This window comes from Plasmodium yoelii (assembly GCF_900002385.2).
Source record: "Plasmodium yoelii strain 17X genome assembly, chromosome: 13".
In the NCBI taxonomy this organism is placed as follows: domain Eukaryota; phylum Apicomplexa; class Aconoidasida; order Haemosporida; family Plasmodiidae; genus Plasmodium; species Plasmodium yoelii.
Window position 1 is genome coordinate 2,525,170 of NC_036185.2, and position 20,219 is coordinate 2,545,388.

The 20,219-nt window shown below is 23.2% G+C and overlaps 4 protein-coding genes across 4 annotated transcripts; 2 read left to right on the forward strand and 2 right to left on the reverse strand.

Annotated features, from left to right (window-relative positions):
* Nucleotides 1-1,829: 1,829 nt before the first annotated feature.
* PY17X_1361800 (uncharacterized protein) lies at nt 1,830-2,855 on the reverse strand (the record flags this gene model as incomplete). Its single annotated transcript, XM_720863.1, has 1 exon — nt 1,830-2,855. The coding sequence occupies one exon, from the start codon at nt 2,853-2,855 to the stop codon at nt 1,830-1,832; it is 1,026 nt and encodes a 341-aa protein (XP_725956.1).
* Nucleotides 2,856-6,459: 3,604 nt separating this feature from the next.
* PY17X_1361900 (tRNA guanosine-2'-O-methyltransferase, putative) lies at nt 6,460-8,019 on the forward strand (the record flags this gene model as incomplete). Its single annotated transcript, XM_720862.1, has 1 exon — nt 6,460-8,019. The coding sequence occupies one exon, from the start codon at nt 6,460-6,462 to the stop codon at nt 8,017-8,019; it is 1,560 nt and encodes a 519-aa protein (XP_725955.1).
* Nucleotides 8,020-9,551: 1,532 nt separating this feature from the next.
* On the reverse strand, nt 9,552-12,419 carry PY17X_1362000 (CDT1-like protein, putative; the record flags this gene model as incomplete). Its single annotated transcript, XM_720861.2, has 1 exon — nt 9,552-12,419. One exon carries the CDS (start codon nt 12,417-12,419, stop codon nt 9,552-9,554), a length of 2,868 nt encoding a protein of 955 aa, XP_725954.2.
* Nucleotides 12,420-14,724: 2,305 nt separating this feature from the next.
* PY17X_1362100 (DNA repair protein RAD5, putative) lies at nt 14,725-19,421 on the forward strand (the record flags this gene model as incomplete). Its single annotated transcript, XM_022957297.1, has 3 exons — nt 14,725-14,935; nt 15,059-16,027; nt 16,174-19,421. 3 exons carry the CDS (start codon nt 14,725-14,727, stop codon nt 19,419-19,421), a joined length of 4,428 nt encoding a protein of 1,475 aa, XP_022813737.1.
* Nucleotides 19,422-20,219: the final 798 nt, after the last annotated feature.

Sequence of the window (20,219 nt, forward strand, 5' to 3'; positions counted from 1 at the left end):
ATATATTGTAATGTCGGAATAATAAGAAATATTTCAATCAATTTTTTCTTATATATGGAATTAAAAAAAAAACCATGATTTAAAGAAATTATTTTATGAAAATTATTGTTTTTTATGGTTTCTTTTTAATAGTTCACATTTTATAATATAATTTTTATTATTTTAATTTTTTTTTATTAAGCAAATTTTTAATAACAAATATGAAAGGAATTTTTTTGAGGTATTTTTTTTAATTATTTTGGCTACGCATACTGTCCTTTTTTTCTTCCTATATGTGGAACAAACAAATTTCTGTAATCTCTTTTTGAAAATGAAAAAAAAAAAAAATGAGTAATACAATTTGAATATTTTAAAATAATTTTTTTTATAAAAAATATTCTTGAAAATATTATTTCATTTTATTTTTCATATTTAAAACATGCTTATTTTATTGAAATTTTGGATGCATTGTTAATATATATTATATGTTATATATTATTAAAATGCAGATTTATACAAACATATGTTACATGGATATAATATGTATATTTCTTACGCATTTTATTTTATAAGATAAATAAATTTAAGCATGTATAAATAAACATTCGCTATACATATGATATAAAAGTATGACAAATAAAAAAAAAATATTACCGCAGTTTTTTTTCTATAAAGTTTAAATTTTGAAGAGTTTATAATAAAAGGTGGCACCTTGCACATATTTTTATGTATTTGAAAATATATGATATTATATGTGTCTCCATATATTTTTTTTGTATTAACAAATCGTTTTTTCTTCTTTTTAATATATTTGATGCGTAAGGAAAAACTCTCATAAATTTTCAAAATGAGAAAAGGGTGATCTATAGAACAAAATGCATTTAAATATGCAACTAAATGGGTATAATATGGAGATACATATAATATGGATATTTATATGCCACTATTTATGTAACCCTCATAATGATAAATATATTAATTACTCCTCTATATGTTTCTTTTATAATTATTCGAATCGAAACTTGAATTTATTGTATATAAAACATAGCTTTAAAAATGTACCAAATTAAATGAATAAAGAAAATTGATATTTTCGCTATTTCTGTATCATCCCATACATTCGTTACACAAAAAAAAAAAAAAAAAATAATGAAAGCGTTACATAAACATAGACATTATTCCCCCCCAAAATATAATAATAAAATATAAATGAACAGATAAAATATTAAAAGAGTTATATTCAAATATTGGTATTATTTCCTGTATATAAATTGGTATGTTTACTTATATATTATGTGTAATTGATATATTGGTGAGTTTTAAGACAATACAATGAGAGATAAAAAGTATTTTACTTATATTTTTTGTTAAAAGTTATTGGTGTAAAAATAAAATAAAAATAACAAATAATAATTATCCTAATTTATAAGGAAGAAACAAAATATATTATATGTATGAACGTCCCTGTAAATTAGGGTTTATAATTTAATTTCAATTAGAACACATACGTATAAATACAAATATTTATTTATATAGATATATAGACGTAAACCTTACAAAAAAATTCATAAATAAAATAAAAAAAAAAACAGAGCATTCTTCCAGAATATTTTGTTCTACTAGTGTTATATTAATGTGGCCATAAAACGATAATTTTAAGATACTTGTAAATTTTACAATAATTAAATATAATTATATGATGTAATACGATAATTTTTATTGGTTTTAAGATTCCTTGTCATCTCACTTGTGTAACAAATATAATGATAATATCATTGTATCTAACAACAATTGTCATAACAAGATTATTTCATATATCAATGTAAAATATTTATAAATAAATTGAGATATCATATCATGCTATATCGTGGATGTTTTTTCGAGAAATTTATAGGTTCTTCAACTATTTTGTAATCCAATTTTTGCCCTAAGAAATTAACTTCGCTTTGCCTTTTGTTTAAGCACCTAGATGGGTCTTCTTCATCAACATATTCAGAAGAAGATAAATAATCATGTTCTGAGCTAAATCTATAATCATTAAAATCGTCCGTTTTATTTGAATAATTAATGGTTCGTTTACTTGCACTATTATTAGAAGAAACATATTCTTCAGATGTATTTTCTTTTGTTGTGTTTGTGCAAGTTCCTTTTTTACTTTCTAAATCATAATAATTTTGATTTGAATTTAAAACTTTAGTTGGTGTTTCAAGATAATTATTAAAAAATTCACTAGTACTTGCACTTTCACGACTTATTTTTTTTAATTTTTTAATTTTAAAAAAAGGTGATGAATTCATAAAATTATTAAATAAGGTATCATCATTATTTTCAGTACATACATTTTCTCTTTTGATTTTTTTTGATGTGTTGTGGTCATGTTCAGATTTATCAAATATATTAGATGCTGGTGTGTTATCTAACCCAGTAAAGCATTTCGTATCATTACCATCAAAAGATGAAGTTATACTATGACGATTATGTTTTCCACTGATTAAGTTAGCATTATTGTTTATGTTCATGAAATTTTTATTGGTCCAATTATCAATATTATAATTATTATGGTCAAAATTGTTATTATAAATATCATCTTTATAAAAAGAAAAATTTTCTTGATTATGTTCATTACTATAAAATAAACTATATGCTTTTCTTTTTTTCTTTTTATTTAAGGTATTATTCGCATGTTCATTCATTATAACATTTATTAGGTTACTATTAAAATTATTAAATCCAACAACTTTTGTGAGCTCATTACTGCTACAGGTATCTTCTATATCATTCCAATCTTTATAAAGCTCAGGATTTTCGGATTGTCTAATCCAAGCTTTAATGTAGTTATCTTCTTTGAATTCTTCATAATGCAAATTATTATTCATTTTTATATTTTATTTATTCAATTGTCGATTTAGTCTATTATGATTGTTTTGCACGTTTTCTGCAGTTTCTTGATGTTGTTTCTATCGATATGGGTATATTTTTAGTATTAAGTTTTTTATATATAAATTAGTAGAATGTATATAACAATATATATAATAAATTCCTTATTATTTTAACTAATTCATTATTGTCAATAAAAATTATTTAAGCAAAACTATTTGGAAAAAAAAAAAAAAAAAACTAATGTAAAACAAAAAAATAGGATTGCTAAAATTATTATTATATAAATAAATGGATATATATATTTTCTTTTTAGTAATAATTTAATGAATAGGAACAAGTAGACATGTATCTAAATGTGAATAAAGGAATATGTACACATTAATGTATGTATAGATACATATATGCATATTTATATGGTCAAAAACCAAAAAGATAAAATTAATAATAGTTAAACAACGTCTAATAATTTTGGTATAATAAGTGTATAATTTAAAACAACAAATATTTATAGAGATTTCATATTTTGAACATAAAAAACTTTTATTAAAAAAAACAATGTTAAAAAACAAAAATGATAAAATGCATTTATATATGCATTTATACATGCATTTTTCAAAATGGTGCAACAATATAAACTAAATATATAAATTTGTATATTTTACAATTCAGTATAAAATTGAAATACATTAAAAATATATATAATACAAAAATAATGAAATACAATGAAATGCAAGGTGGTAGTATTTACTTGTTTTCGATTATTTTACTTTCTTTTTTTATGGTCTATTCTATTATTATTTTATTTTTCACCGTGTATGTTTTGGAAATTTATAAAAATAACATGTAGTATATGCAGATATGCTTTATTTTTTATATATTTTTTTATGGTGCAAACATTTTTATTGTCTAAATTATTCTGCAAGCATGTATACACACAATTTTTGTGAAAATACACATACAAATACAAAATGTATATTACTAAATACTATTGTATCTATGCACGAAGATACATTTATATCTATGCAGTAAATGTTTTGTACTATGGAATGATATGAATTATATCTATGCAAGGAATATGTTTATATCGATGCAAAGGAATACAAAATATATTATATGCAACTATACACACGCATGATTGCATTGCATTTATACGCATGCATACACATTCATTAAAATATATATTATATATATAATAGATATTTATACACACAATTATATATTATTTGGCAATTAAATACCTTATATTTTTTTGTACACCATTTTGAAAACATTATATTAATGTGCTGATATATATCTTTATATGCATTTATCTAAACATTAATAAAGTATATATTTTATAATAATCTAGTAATATATGTATATGTATTATGCATTTTTTACTTTATATTAATATAATTGCATTTCATTGTATAAAATTAAAAAATTTTTAAAGTGATACTATCAAAAATATATATATAATATATATAAGAATTGTAATCATAAAAAAAGGAAAAAAAGTGTATGGTAATATTAACTAAAAACAGTAAATTATTTTACACGAAAGTAAGATTGGTGCCTAATGTAATTTTTTTTAAATAATGAAAAAATATATGTGCATAAACTCCAAAAAAAAAATATGCATTTATAATTTGCATATATGCATAACTGTATAAATGGAAATAAACCATTACGATAAACCTTTATGGACAACAATACAATGGATACAAAATGAATGTTTTAATAAAATAAAAATATATTAATAAAAATGTATTAACAAAAATGATAAAAAAAAATAATAAAGAAAAAATACACATTTATGTATCTAAGTATATAGTTCAGACAATGCTAATTTTGGTTCATAGTGACATTTAATTATTTCTTTAGTCTTATTGTATAATAAACTTTTAATATATTTTGGTTAACTATATATATAATATTTATTACTTTTCATTCAATATACAAGTACAAGAATAACTTATAATTTTTATAATGAAAGTTATATAAGGATTTTATGTTATAAAACAATAGATTTTAGTGATGTATATGTAAGTAGTATGCATGTATGCATGGTTGTATGTATCATCGCATATGTTATATATAATATGTATGTATTTTCTTGGTTTGTGTATAAATAAATAAAACATAAAATATTAAAAACGTCTTATCAATTAAATTATTTGTGGTTATCTTAAGCAAATGTTTTATTGATGTAATACATTTCATGTTTAGTGATGGGACATATAAATTAATTTTATGTTCACAAAGATATATTCTTAAGTTTATTTGACTTTGTATTGAATTCAAATGTATTTGAAATAATACATATAATGTATATATATTTTATATAAATGTGTATAATGGTATGTATTTTTTTTTTTCATGTATTATACAATAATTTTTATACTTAATAATTTTTTTTCCAAATGCACGTGTGCATCATTCTTTTACTCCACGTATTTTATTATCATTAAAATAAAACATGTAAATGTATTTATATGCATAATATCACATATGAGGTAAATATATAAGCCCTATGCAAATGCATAGGGGTATGATCATTTAATGTAATCATTTTAACGAAATGTATAAAAAAATATGCACTTAGGTTTATGTACATGTATGTATACGGCTCTTAAAACAAACAAAAGTGCGTAAAATTATAAATATATAAACATATAATTAAATAAATATATATATTATATATGTATTCTTTTACATCAAATGAGGCATCAACAAAAATATGCAAATTCACAACAAAACAAAGAAAAGGGAACAAAACATAATTATTATGTGGTGATAATATGCGTATTTATTGGTAGTGTTCTTTAGGACACTCCCATTGAATTATTTTATTAAAAAACAATTTAGCTTTCATAATACTGAAAACCAAAACAAAGCACATGATAAAATGCGTAAAAAGGAGAAAAAGTGTAGTATATAAATATATACTGGAGTTTGGTTTATATGCCATTTTTAATTAATATAAAAAAAAAAAATTTATATGTATGTTTTTAATTAAATTTATCAGCGCATTGTTGGCTGTATTCTTGTGGGCTTTCATTGTGGTATCCCTTTTAGCAACATTTATTATTTTGTTGTTTTAGGACAAATAACTTTTTTACTAAAAAAAATTAAATATATAATTAACAAAATTCACAAAATTAAAAAAAAAAAAATTGGTCTTAAATTTATACTCTTATATTTTAATGTTCAGATTTTTTCAATAAATTATTTTTTTTTAAAACATAAAAAATAAAAAAAATATATGTAATATAAAAACATTAATAGAACCTATAACGTAAAATATATTTTTATGTTTTATTTTTAGGAAATACGAATTAATAGCATCTATTGTGTTACTTTATTTTTACATGCGCCTTATGGGAATTAATTTAAAATTTTTAATATTTTTATTATTACTATTATTTTTTATATTTTTATTATCTACTATTATTTTTTAATTATTATCTTCATTATTTTTATTTTTTTTATTATTATTATTATTACTATTACTATTTTGTTGTTATTTTTTAACCAATTTTGGTAATACTTTTTGGGGTATAACAAAAAATATACATGAGGGTGATAATAAAAAATATTTAAGAGTTAGAGAAAATAGGAATGTCATATCTGATTTGGTTTAGCAGTCATAATAAATATGACGAATTAAAAATACTTGAATTAAAATCGTTGCTAGAAACTTTTGGTTATTATTGTAACATATCCTTAAATGGGGAGGAATTAAATTTAAAAAAAAATAAATATGCGGGAGAAACATATATAAAAATAAATAAACTAAAGGAAAATATTTCAATTGAAAATATATGGGAAAATGTCTTATCAAGAAGTATTTTAATAAAAGGTGTTGTTGAAATATGGGGGGAAGGGGAAACGTATGATGAACTATTAGCAAATTTAAAAGCAAAAAATGATTTATTTGAAAGTACTTTAAATAATAAAAAATGGTGTTTTCATTTCCATGCATATGGTAAAATAATAAATCAAGAAGAAAAGGTAAAAAAAATGGATATGTTTAATATTTATGTAGAAAAATATAAAAATATAGATATATTAAATCCACATGTTCAATTAGCCATATTTGAAGAATATGATAAAGAATCTAAAGGAATTTTAAATAAAATTTATTTTGGTAAATGTATTGCTCTGAGGAAGTTTAATCCATTATTAATTTATAATAAAGATAAAAATGAACATGCTTGTAGTAGTTATAAAAAAGAATGCGATAATTGTAACAATGATGTTAATGAAAAAAAAAAAATTGAAAATAACAATAGGAAAACATGGTGGGCCCATTATGCTCTAAATAAAAGGCGTATATTAGGACCAACTACAACTGATAATGAATTAGCTTTTATTATGTGTAATATTGCAAAAATAAAAAAAGGAGATATAGTATTAGATCCTTTTGTTGGTTCAGGAGGATTACTAATTGCATCTTCTGTTTTTAATGCAATATGTATAGGTAATGATATCGACATAAGATTATTAAAAGGTTATAAATTATCTTATTTAAACCCTCACATGAAACATAAAAGTAATAAAAAAACAATATTTGAAAATTTTAAACAATATAATCTAAACAGTCCAGAAATATTAGTATCTGATAATTCTAATCCTGTTTGGAACTTTTTTCATAAACCATGGATTGATGCTATAGTAACAGACCCCCCATATGGAAATAGAGCAACTGTTCGTATGTCTATAAAAACAGAAAACCCCAAAAAAACGAATAAAATCGAAAATGAAAATTCCAGGAATATAACTAATGACAGTATTTCTAATAATTATGGAGATGCTCTCCAAAATAATAGTAACTATATTGGGAATTCAGAAGCTAATGATAATATTATTGTTTCTAATTCTATTAGTGAACCTAGTAATAATGATAAATTGAGCAAAGCAAAATCATTAATAAATACTAAAACAGTTACCTATTCTTGCGCCTTAGCTGTAAAAGATCTTCTAACTATCGCCTCGAAAACACTTGTTGACAATGGTATGCTTGTTTTTTTATTTCCAGTGCAATTTGAAACAATGCAAGAAGAAATGGAAATACTAAAACATGAGGATTTTTATTTAATATCATATGGTATGCAAGAGTTTACCGATTACTCTGGTAGGCTCATAGTTGCAATGCAAAGGAAACCTAGAATTTATTAAGTACACATATGGGGAGAGCGAACTGGCACATTTTTATTACTAATTTAACTGAGCAAAACAACAAAAGGATTTTTTGTTCTATTTACTTTTTAAATCATAATCTGTGTAAATGAACAAAACAAATATGTTTTTGTTAAGAAATGTGTCATTGAAAGGGTGGTCATTGTGCCTATAATTATTGTTTGCATATATATATGCGCGTATGCATATATATACGTAGATATGTTTTTTTTGTGAGTATGCATGCAACTATTCAAATTTTTAAAGATTGCATGTGGATGGTTTATATTTGTAGGTATATATATATTTGTTTATTTTCATTTTTTATTTGTCCATACTTTTTAAATTAAAACATAATGTATATAACTGTGCAAAAAATATAAAATAATATATATTTATTATTTCATCGTTTTATGCTATTTTTGAGAAATTTCATTTCCATAAACAATTAATAAGGATGTAAAAAGTTCACATATATATATGCATTGCATATATGCTTGTTTATTGAAATATGCGTTGATAATCACTTTGTATAGCATTAAAAAATTTCTAAATAATTTGTAAAAATAAAAATACAAAAAAGGATAAATACAAACGAGATATTCCTTTATAATGTCCTAAGCATTTATATTAATTTTGTAATAATGTAGGTATTGTAAAAACACACATTGGGTGAAATATATATGGGAGCATTGGAAATTCGTATGGGTATATTATTTATATACAGGGATTATTCATTATGTGCGTTTCCAAATGACAATAGATTTATAAGTAAAAAAAAAAAAAGGAAACGCTATATTAAAAATCAAATAAACGAGGAGATATTTGTAAATATGTTCAATTTGTATTAGGTTTTTGCAAATGAAAAAGAGGGAAAAAAAAATAATCATCACTGCCTTTCTTTAAGTGCGTTCATTGCAAAGAAAAAATAATGGATGCAATAAAGAAAATATCGAAAAAAAGGTATAAAAGTATATATCATCACATATATGTAAGGTTATATGCATATATTTTGTGAATATTTATACGTAAACAATAATACGATATGGTGATGGAAAACAAATATTGGAAGGTTAAAAGAATAACAGAGGAAAGTCATTTGCTTGGTTATGCTTAGTGATTAAGAAAAGTGTAAAGTAGCTCTATGTATCAACGTAAAATGAGCATAATGCACAATGAGGATAAATATATGTAAGGGCCAGGCTACTTTAACCTATACACTGAGCATTTCATTAATTATATAAATATTTGTATGTATGCATGATCACATTTATACAATGTAAGACATGATTATATGCCGCATGGAAAATGCGGGATGAGGAGAATGAGACGATGTATATATTACATACAATAGTACTCAACAGAGGTGCATAAACAAACAAATAAATAACATAAAAAAAAGAAAAAAAAGCAAATGGAATAAAAAATATTATAATAATGACATGTGGTTCAATATGTAAGAGTATATGAGTGAAACGGATAGGAATGTTTCCCTCCTCGAATCATAGTTAGCAGCAGCAACAATGCCCCTGTTATAAATTAGACAAAGCAATAGATCCGGGTGTAAAGAAATATTTTTTAATATTTTCTGTAATTTCAAAATTAACATTGTGTTTTTTCCACAAATCATTTAATCTATTTTCTTTATTATTTTTTGCTTGTTCATATTTGTTTGAAATATCTTCAATTTTGTTAGATAAAGGTTGTAAGAAATTGAAAAGGTTTTTTTTTGTCTTTACTGATAGATTCATATTATCTTTAACAGCAAAACATGGTTTTACATGAATATCTGTAACATATTCTGGTAACATTTCTATTAATTTTACTATTAATTGTTCATCCATTTTGAAATCCTTATTACTTTTATATTTATCTGCAACTTTTTTAGCAAAAGTTTTTAATTCGATTACTGTGCATGTTCCCTCAACTATAAATTGCTCATGAATAATTTCTGCTATCCATTTTGCATTTTCGAATTTTTTTTTTTCAGTAACTAATAAATCATACTCTTTATCAAACTCATCTTTGATCAATTTTATGATATTTTTTTTATGGGCTTCTTCACGTATTTGCTTCATATTGTCTGTTTCTCTTTTTTTTGGAGATCCTTGTGAAGCAATTGAATTAGAATTATTGGTATTATTGTTAGTTGTGTTAAATAGAAAATTTGATTTTCTTTTATTTCTTCCTAATGGAGTTCGAGTTTTTTCCTTTTCCATTTCTTTAATAAAACATTTATTTTTTTTTAAATCAATAGTTGCACACTTTATTGGACTATCTTGTATTACAATAAAATCGTCTGCATTGCTTTCTTGGGGTGTTCGAGCTAATTGAGCTAAGATTTTATTTTCTTCCAAAACGACAGATGGAAAAATAATTTGATTAAAATTAAAGAGTGAATGCCACTTTTTTAATTCTGAATATTTAGGAAAATAAAAATCTGGATTAATTTTTTTTAATAATTCTGTATGTTTAATATTTGCCCAATTGATAATTATTCTTTTTAGCATTTCTAATTTATCAGATGATGTATATTCATATATATTTTCACATTTTTCTGTATGTTCTCTTATTTGTATATCTTCGACTTTTCTTCCAGTAACATAATCTGTATATATTTCATGATTAGCTTCATATATTTCTTTTGTTATAACTACTTTATTTAATTGAATTAAATTCGGAGCAATCCAAGCTAATTGTTTTAACATTTCTCCAGTAAATATGCAAGATGGATTTAAATTGGTAATTTCTTGCTTTATCAATCGATAAAAAACTGGTTGATTTTTTTTATTACGTCTAGATATAATAATTAATAAATATTGATATAAATTTAATAAAGTAATAGGTGTTTTAGTTATATTTTTATTAAATATATCATCTAAATCTTTTGAATATGGTTCATAAATAGTTGTTATTGGATTTTGTTTATGTTTACATAATTCTTCCATTATAATACATTCATTTGTTTTATTTGTATCTTTTTCAGTTTTTAAAACTGGATTTAATTCATAATCTATAAATTTAAATTTATTTTTCTTATTTCCATCAGTATCATATTCACTGTCTTCTTTTTCATTAGATTGAGTTTTAGATTTTTTATAACTTCTAATAGGACTGTTATTATTGTGATCTTTTTTTTTTGTATCATTTCCCGATAATGCATTTAACAATTTTTTTGTGCTAAGCTTTGGACTACCATCGCCTTTTCGTTTTTTGGATTTTGGAGATTCTTTGTAATTATTTAAAAAAGAGCTGTTACCATAATTTCCATAAGTGTTGCTATGTGCTAAATTTCGTTCAATACTGCGATGGTTACTACTACGAATTGAAACACTACTATCATTTGAGTTTCCAATTGCCGTAGTATTTGTAGTAATACTTGGGGCATTTTTATTAACTGATTGTGAGACGCCTCTTTTATTTGGCCATAAATTTGTTTCACAAACTACGTTAAAATTTTCAAAATATTTTCTATCATTATCACCAATTTTGTGTTTTGCTTTTTTACTATTAAATTCATGTTCACTTATTATACATGCATTATTTTTAAAAAAACCTCTAAAATCTTCATAAGTCATATCAGGATTTTTTTCGCCTGATAATGGAAATTTACTAGGGGTAAATGTTTGGGATACAAATTTTGGTGGATTTACATAATTATTTATAGTTATACATTTATTTCCTATTAAACTTTCATCAGGATTTATCATATCCATTTCACATGGAGTTTTATATTTTTTTAAAGTAGATGGATTATCAATTCCGGAATAATAATTATGACCTACATTACTTTTTTTAGGAGTTCCCCATCCATTGCTCATAAATGAAGATGTATTATTTTCTATTTCACCATTCATTTTATTATTATAATCAAAATTATTATTTATATTTTCACGTGAATTATTTGTATTATTATTATTATTCCCTTTTTGTGAATATTCCTTTTTTTCCATTTTTTTATTTAAATTGATATTATCCATAGATTCCGATTCTGTCATATTGTTGTATATTTCATCATCTTTTGAATCCCTATTCATCACTTTATTGAATTTGTCTTCATCACTATTATATATATTTTCTTGACCTCGATTTCGTCTTTTTCGTGGATTTGCATTTAACTCTGTTTCATTTATACCATCCTCGTTGATATTTCGTTCATTATTTTGATCCCCTATATTTTCGTTCATTATAGTAGTATAATTTGTTACAGCCATGCTTTTTTTTGTTTTATCAAACGCTCGAGGAGTCATAGACTCTTCGTCAATAATCCCATCATTTATATCCATATTAAGATTATTTATTTTTGACGATCGCATTGGCATTCCGGCTTCCGAGGTCTTATTATATAATTTAGTTCCTAGTTGGATTTTTTGTTTTATTGTATTCATTAAATTATTCATTTTTTCTACTTTGTTTAGGAAAAATTATTTACATAGAACGGGTTAAAGGAATATGCATAAATATGTTTTTTAATGCTATTTTTGTATCAATTATATATATACTGCATGCATGTATTTTGTATGCATGTAGGTAAATATTCCTTCCCTTTTATATTAATAATATGTGTGTGTTTATTACACTTAAAAACATGTATTCTGAGATATAATTATCATAATTTTTCAAATAAAAATAACACCAATCTTACTATAAATGCACATTTTCATAATCTGTAATATATATGTGCAATTACTGAGTAATCTTACGAAATAAAATGTGTTAAACTGACATTTGCATTATAAATAGCATTGAAGTAAGATTGGAAAAAAAAAAAAAATAACGTAAAATAAAAAATATATATGTTTAAATATATGAATTAGTATTTTAACACATATGCGCATGTTTGTCATATCAATTCGTTATTTAATGCGGCAAAAAAAAAAATACGCATAATTTTAGTCACAATTGTATCAGTGCGTAATAGGCCTATAATATTAAGTGTAATTTCATTTATTTTTTTTTTTGCTTATTTTATTTTTTAAACACAATATATTTATTTATTTATTATCTATCTTACTAAAGTTAATATGTATATGTAAAAAACGACGAAGAAAATTAAATCCATGTTTAATCTTTTGGATTTTATGTAAAAAAGGATATGTATGAAATTTTGTAAATAATCGGTATATATACAATATATGCATGTAATTATATTAATTCATTAATGATTAAAAACATAAAATATATAATATTTTCCCCTTTAAAAGAAAATATAAATATATACATAATATTAAATAAGCTTAACGAAAAAAAAGGACATATGCAAATATATTATAATATATATATAAATGTGTAATATGTTACATTAAAGTAATACGTTAAAATGGGCTACACTTAAATTTTTGTTTTCTTTTAATTACTTCAAAATGTGCTAATAAGATATAATAAATGCGAATAATGCAAATAATAGCGAATTAAATGGGAATATATGCGAATAAATATGTGTATAAAAAATAGTGCATAAGTGTATAAATGAGTGTAAAAAATTAATTATACATTATACACTTTTTTATTTTATTTTTTTTTACGAAATACAATTTTTACATTTCTCTTTAAAAAAGAATACATAAAATGAATGAAAAATAAATATAACTTTTTTAATACAAAAAATGTAAAATTCGTGCAAAAAACTATAATAATGATAACGTAATATATTTTATTTATACCTATGTGCGAAACTTAAAGAAATATATTAAACGCCTTTTTTTTTGCCACAAAACAAACACACTGGTATTATTTAATAGTTGCATACAAATATACACTAAAACAAAAAGGATAAAAATAATAGGATATTTTCTCGTACTATAATCATAAATAAAACGAAAAAAATATAATAGATTATAAAATAATTATATTTTTCATAATACTTGAACATAATCTTACTAAAATTTTATGCTTTAATAATCTTATATATGTTTTCATTAACGAAAGGGTAAAAAAAAAAAAACAGTTACGCTTTTATTATATACAAATTTATGTATATTATGAATCCTTTGTATACTTTTGTAATTTTTTTGTTTTTACAAAATCGAGAAATTTATTTGTATTTTATAATTAAATAATGATTACTGCTTGTTTGGGGGGTATTTATTTTAATAATATGTTATCTTTCTTTTTTCCCTCACATTTTGAAAATATTTGAAAAAATTAAAACGATTTTTTGTCTTTCTTTTTATTATAAATAAGGACAATTTTAATACTTATATTGTAAGGGAGAAAAAAATGAAAAAATTTCCATGACTTAATATTGTGGCTTTTTTTTTAATTTTTCAATTAATTCTTCCATTTAATATTATTTTTAAACATCTACATACTCACAAGAATATATGTAAAGGGGCGGAACATTGTCCCATGTCTTTCTTTCTAATCGCCGATATGTATAATATATATTAAATATATAATAGATAGATGCGAAACAGCAAATTTTGAAAAGATAAATATAGATAACGAAATGTAGTTAAATGTGTGAACAAAATAAAAAATTATTTTATCAATTAATTTTTCCTCAATACATAAAAATTTGCATTAGATATGCTGGATGAGAGAGTATACTTGTAGCATTAGTAAAATATTTATAGTTATTTATTTTATTAAATTAAAATTTTATTATGCACATTTGCTACATTTTTTATTTCTGTGTATGATTTCTTCGCTATGCTCCCTTTTCTATTTCTCTTATTTTTAAACTTTAATATATTTTTATTTTAAATGACTACTTCAAATTATTTTAAATGTGAAAATAATATTTGTAATGAATCAAATAACGTATCAAAATATAACTATAGCGATGACGTTATCGAACTTGTGAATTTAAACAGCAATGGACGTAAACCATATAATGGAAAAGAAACAAATGATCTTTCAAAACCCTCGAGAAACAAAGCTAACTACAATAAATTTAAGGAATCAGATAGTGACAGTAAGATTGGAAAAAAATGTAAAAATGAGTAAACTTGTAATAATGTATACATACTGCTTCAAAAATGTAAATATTTATATCATATTGTTTTGTTTATTAACGTTTTTTTTTATATTTTTTTAGTTGAAGTAATTGGTGATATAAGAATTTACAATAATGATAAAATAGACGAAATAAAGTCATTCAATAAGGATGGGGAATTAATTAGAGGTAAAGGTGTTTATTTTGAATATTATCTAGGTTGTATAGAAACAGATTCTATTATATTATCTAGTGAAATATGCGATGTTAAAAATGATAAAGATGTAAGTATAAGTTATGAAATAACACCCAAATCAACTAAGAGATCGTTTTCTCCTATGTATAATTTAAAAATTAATGATAGTTATATTAGTTCAAATGATTATATAAAAATAATAGGTAGAAATATACAAAATAAAACGCAAACAGGTAAAAAAAAGGTGCCTCAAAAAAAGCAAAAAAAAGAAAATAATAACGATAGTTCTACAGTACGCTATGATACACTATCTCAGAAAAATAATAATTTTAATGAAATATTATCATCAGATAAAAAATATGTAGAAATGAATAAATATAAATGTGAAGTTTTAAAAGATATTAATGAAGGATATCCATGTATAAGACTTAAACATAATAATAGAGATATATCAAAATTAAAAAGTCATTTATCAAAAACTCTAAGTGTACTTTTGGTATTAAATGCTATAAGAATAGAAATAAAATTAGAAAAAGTATCATTATGTGATTTTAAATTTGGTGGAAGTTTAAAAACTTTTGTGCATGTTATTTTATATCCTGATTCATTTAAAATAGATGTACATAAATATCATGAATATAATTCTTTAATCAAATATAGTGTAAATAATTTATTTAAAGAATTAAAAATTGCACCATTAAGATTGGCAAAAAATATAAGCTCCGATTCTTTTGACGATTTAAATACTAAAATAGTTACTGGAAAAAACCTTACAAAAAATAATGATAATTTCTCCAATAAATATGAAAGCTCATCAACTATCAACACTAACAATGCCTTTTATTTAGATTTTGCATTGAAAGGGGGGACACAAGGTACTATAATTTAGATGATATAGTATATGTGCATACTTATATTTGTCCACAAAAGTATAGACAAATATTGTGTCGAATTTTTATTTAGTATCAAGTTTATTCTTTCAAATTTTTATTTCACTAATTTTTGCCCTCAAACTCTGTAGGTTCTTCTACTATATCTCAAGCAAAGGAATACGAAGAAATTTTGGATACAGCAAGCGAAAACGAAGTAGAAGAAAAAAACGAAGACACAACAAATATGGTTTTTGCCGAAGAAAAATATAGAGGTGGGTATTTACTCGAGGATTTTAAAGAAATTTATCCAAATAGTGTGTATTTTAAGCCCACTCTAAAAGCATACCAAGCAGAAGGAATATGGTGGATGTATCTAAAGGAAAATCCACCTGAATATCTGAAGGAAAATATCTTCAAAGGGGAAAAGACAAAGGAAATTGACTTGGACCAAATTATTAGAAGTAAGAGCACATGTAGTGAAATACATGTATATAACGACTTATATGTAGATAAAGAAGTAGATGTATATAACGACGTATATGTAGATAAAGAAGTAGATGTATATGCAGATAAAGAAGTAGATGTATATGTAGATAAAGACGTACATGTAAATAGAGACGTATATGTAGATAAAGAAATAAATGTAAATAGAGACGTATATATAGATAAAGAAGTAAATGTAAATAAATACATGCATAACTGTGAAATTTATTTATTGGATATGAAAACAGAAAGTGGATCTTCTAATTCGAATATAAAAATAAAAGATGAAAATAGCGAAAATGACGAAGAAAATGGACGCATGAACGAAATAAATAATAAGAAGAAGCTAGTAAAGACTGAAGAGTATAATAATGATGATGATAATGATATTCGAAACAAAGAACCATTAAATCCTATGTGGGAAGAGCATGCATTTATACCTAATATAAAAATATATGAAGAAGGAAAATTAATATTTGTATTAAAATATTTTTATGTAAATAAAATTACTGGATGCTTATCTTTGACATATCCACAATACGTTCCTCAATTTCGAGGTGGTATTTTAGCAGATGAGATGGGTTTAGGTAAAACAATACAAAGTATAGGTTTGATAGCACATGATATTTATCAAAATAAATTGCATATAAAAAATAATAATGTAGAAAATAAAAATAATATTACATATTTAATTGAAAATACAATAAAGGGATTTGATTACAACAAAGGTGGGACATTAATAATTGCACCTCTTGCTTTGATTTATCAATGGAAACAAGAAATAGACAAGCATACAAAAGAAGGCTTTATAAGCTCATATATATATTATGCCAATTCAAAAGATATAAATAGCGATTTATTGTCAAAATATTCAGTGGTTCTTACTACATATTCAACTTTAGTTTCTGAATATAAAAATACATGTAATCAAAATCTTTCTAATAACCCCACTATTAAGGGGAAAAGCAATGCTACTAATGTGAGTAAGAGTGAATACGTCATAGAAAACAAATTCTCTTATACAAAATGGGCGAAAGAAAAACAAGAACAAAATGAGAAACCAGAACCCGTTAATAAATTAGAAGGGTCAAACAATGGGGAAGAAAAAGGTAATGAAATTAAAAAGCGAAAATTAAACAGCTTTTTTATGAAACCATCATTAAATAATGGAAAAAATTCAATATTACCTTCAACTGGGGATAAAAAAACAAATAAAGTATTAAATAGTATGAAAGAATATCCACTATATAAAATAACATGGAGAAGAATAATAATTGACGAAGCTCATGTTATAAAAAATAAAAATTCAATTCAATCAGTTGCTGTTTGGAAATTAAGAGGAGAAAGAAAATGGTGTTTAACAGGAACACCTATACAAAATTCTCTATATGATATATTTCCTTTATTGAGATTTTTAGGAATAAAACCATATGGTAATATTGAATGGTGGAGTAAAGAAATTGCTGATTATGTAAATAGAAATAAATTAAATATAGCATTAGATATAGTTAGAAAAATATCTTCTCCCATTTTATTAAGAAGAACAAAAAATTCCAAAACAAGAGAAGGATATAATATTATTACTTTACCGAAAAAAAATGTACACGTATTAAAATTAAAGTTTTCTTTAGAAGAAGAAGATTTTTATCGAGCTATATTTTATAGAAGTAAAACAAAATTTGATACATATATGCATGATGGTAATGTATTAAGTCATTACTCTCATGTTTTACAACTCCTTCTAAGATTACGACAATGCTGTTCTCATCCTTTGTTGCTATTTTCGAAGCCATTTTTTGAAGAGTGGAATGATGAAGATATTATAAATGGAATGTATGAAGAAAACTCTAAAATAACAGAATCTGCTACCGATTCAGCAACAGAAAAATCGAATATATGTGTAAAATTATCAAACATGAAAGTAGAGGATACACTGAAAAGTGAAACGGTAAAAAATGAAATATTGAAAAAGGATACTTTGATATACAACTTTTTGCAAAAATCGTCAAATTCGAACAAATTGAGCAATGATTATGTGGAAGAAATAGAAATGCTAAAAAATGGTACAGCTATGCAATGTGTTATTTGTTTAGAAGATTCGGTATATCCATTAATCAGTAAATGTTTACATATAATGTGTAAAAAGTGTGCAGATTTGTATTTTAATTTAACACAAATAGCAGAAAAGAAATGCCCCGGATGTGATAATTATATAAGTTTAAAATCGTTAAAAACTTTACAACAAAATAAGTCACCTTTAGATGATTTTTTAAAAAAAATGAAAAAGGATAATTTTGTATATTCTACTAAATTAAGAATATTATTTGATCATATAAAAGAAGATATAAAGAATGAACTTCATGTAGTTGTATTCTCACAATGGATAGGGTTTCTTAAAATAATTGAAAAATTATTAACACTTCATGAAATACCAAATAAAATATATGATGGATCATTAACATTTGAACAAAGAAAAAACACACTTTATTGGTTTAACATCCAAAAAGGAAAAATATATCAACCAGGAATTGGATTTTGTCAATCAACTTGTGATATTCCTATCGAAAATAAATCAGGAAAGGTTTTATTATGTTCATTAAAGGCGGGAGGAGTAGGATTAAATTTAACGGTTTCATCAAAAGTATATCTTATGGATTTGTGGTGGAACCCAGCTATTGAGGATCAAGCATTTGAAAGAATACATCGAATAGGACAATTGAAGGATGTAAATATATACAAATTTGTTTTAGAAAAAACAGTAGAAGAACGAATTTTGCAAATACATCAAAGCAAACAATATACAGCTAATCAATGTTTAGCGCAAGTTGGAAATAAAATAAATACAGATGTTAATTTAGTTACACAAAAACTAGGAATGGACGATTTTATACTTATGTTCAAGGATTGGAACTGATCAAGAAGAGTAATAAATTCGATAGTGCAAAAAAAAAAAAAGGAGACACACAAAATGGGAATAAATCAATAAAATTGTTACAATAAATTTAAAGAGTTATGAAACATATATACAATATGATAAATTAGTAAAAGGAATAATTCCGAATTAAGTTATTCCCTATTAATGTTATTTTTGTGTATGCGTATTCACCTTTCTAATAAACATAATTATATGATATCAAGCATTACCTACCCAAAAATGTGGGAAAAGGTAATATAATCGAAATATCTAATGAATTGCGACTTTAGATATATTATTAGGAATTACCGCTAATATGTGTTTTTTGAAAAGCTTGCACATGTTAGTGTTTATTATTTTATTACTATATTATTTTTTGGTACAATATATGTTAAATAAATAATTCATTATTTTAAAAAATATATTCGCCTCATTGTGGGTTCAATATATCATTATTATTTTAATAATGTAAATGAAAGCGTTTGCAATTTTTTTAAACATTATGTATGCATATATTATATACATGAATAATTTTACCAACATATTTGCTAACCATATCTGTGTTTATAACTTTAAATTTCTTTTGAATATATCTAATTAAAATATATAAAATAATATACATTAGTATGGAGATAAAACTGTAAGTTAAATAATAATTCAATATAAATTAAAAAAAAAAAAAATGTCTCTAGTCGCCACAATGTTAGCAAGTTCTTTAATTAAAGCGCATTTTAGGTGGTATATGGGTTAATAAAGTATATATATGTATTGATTTATGTGTATATTTTTTTTTCTTGA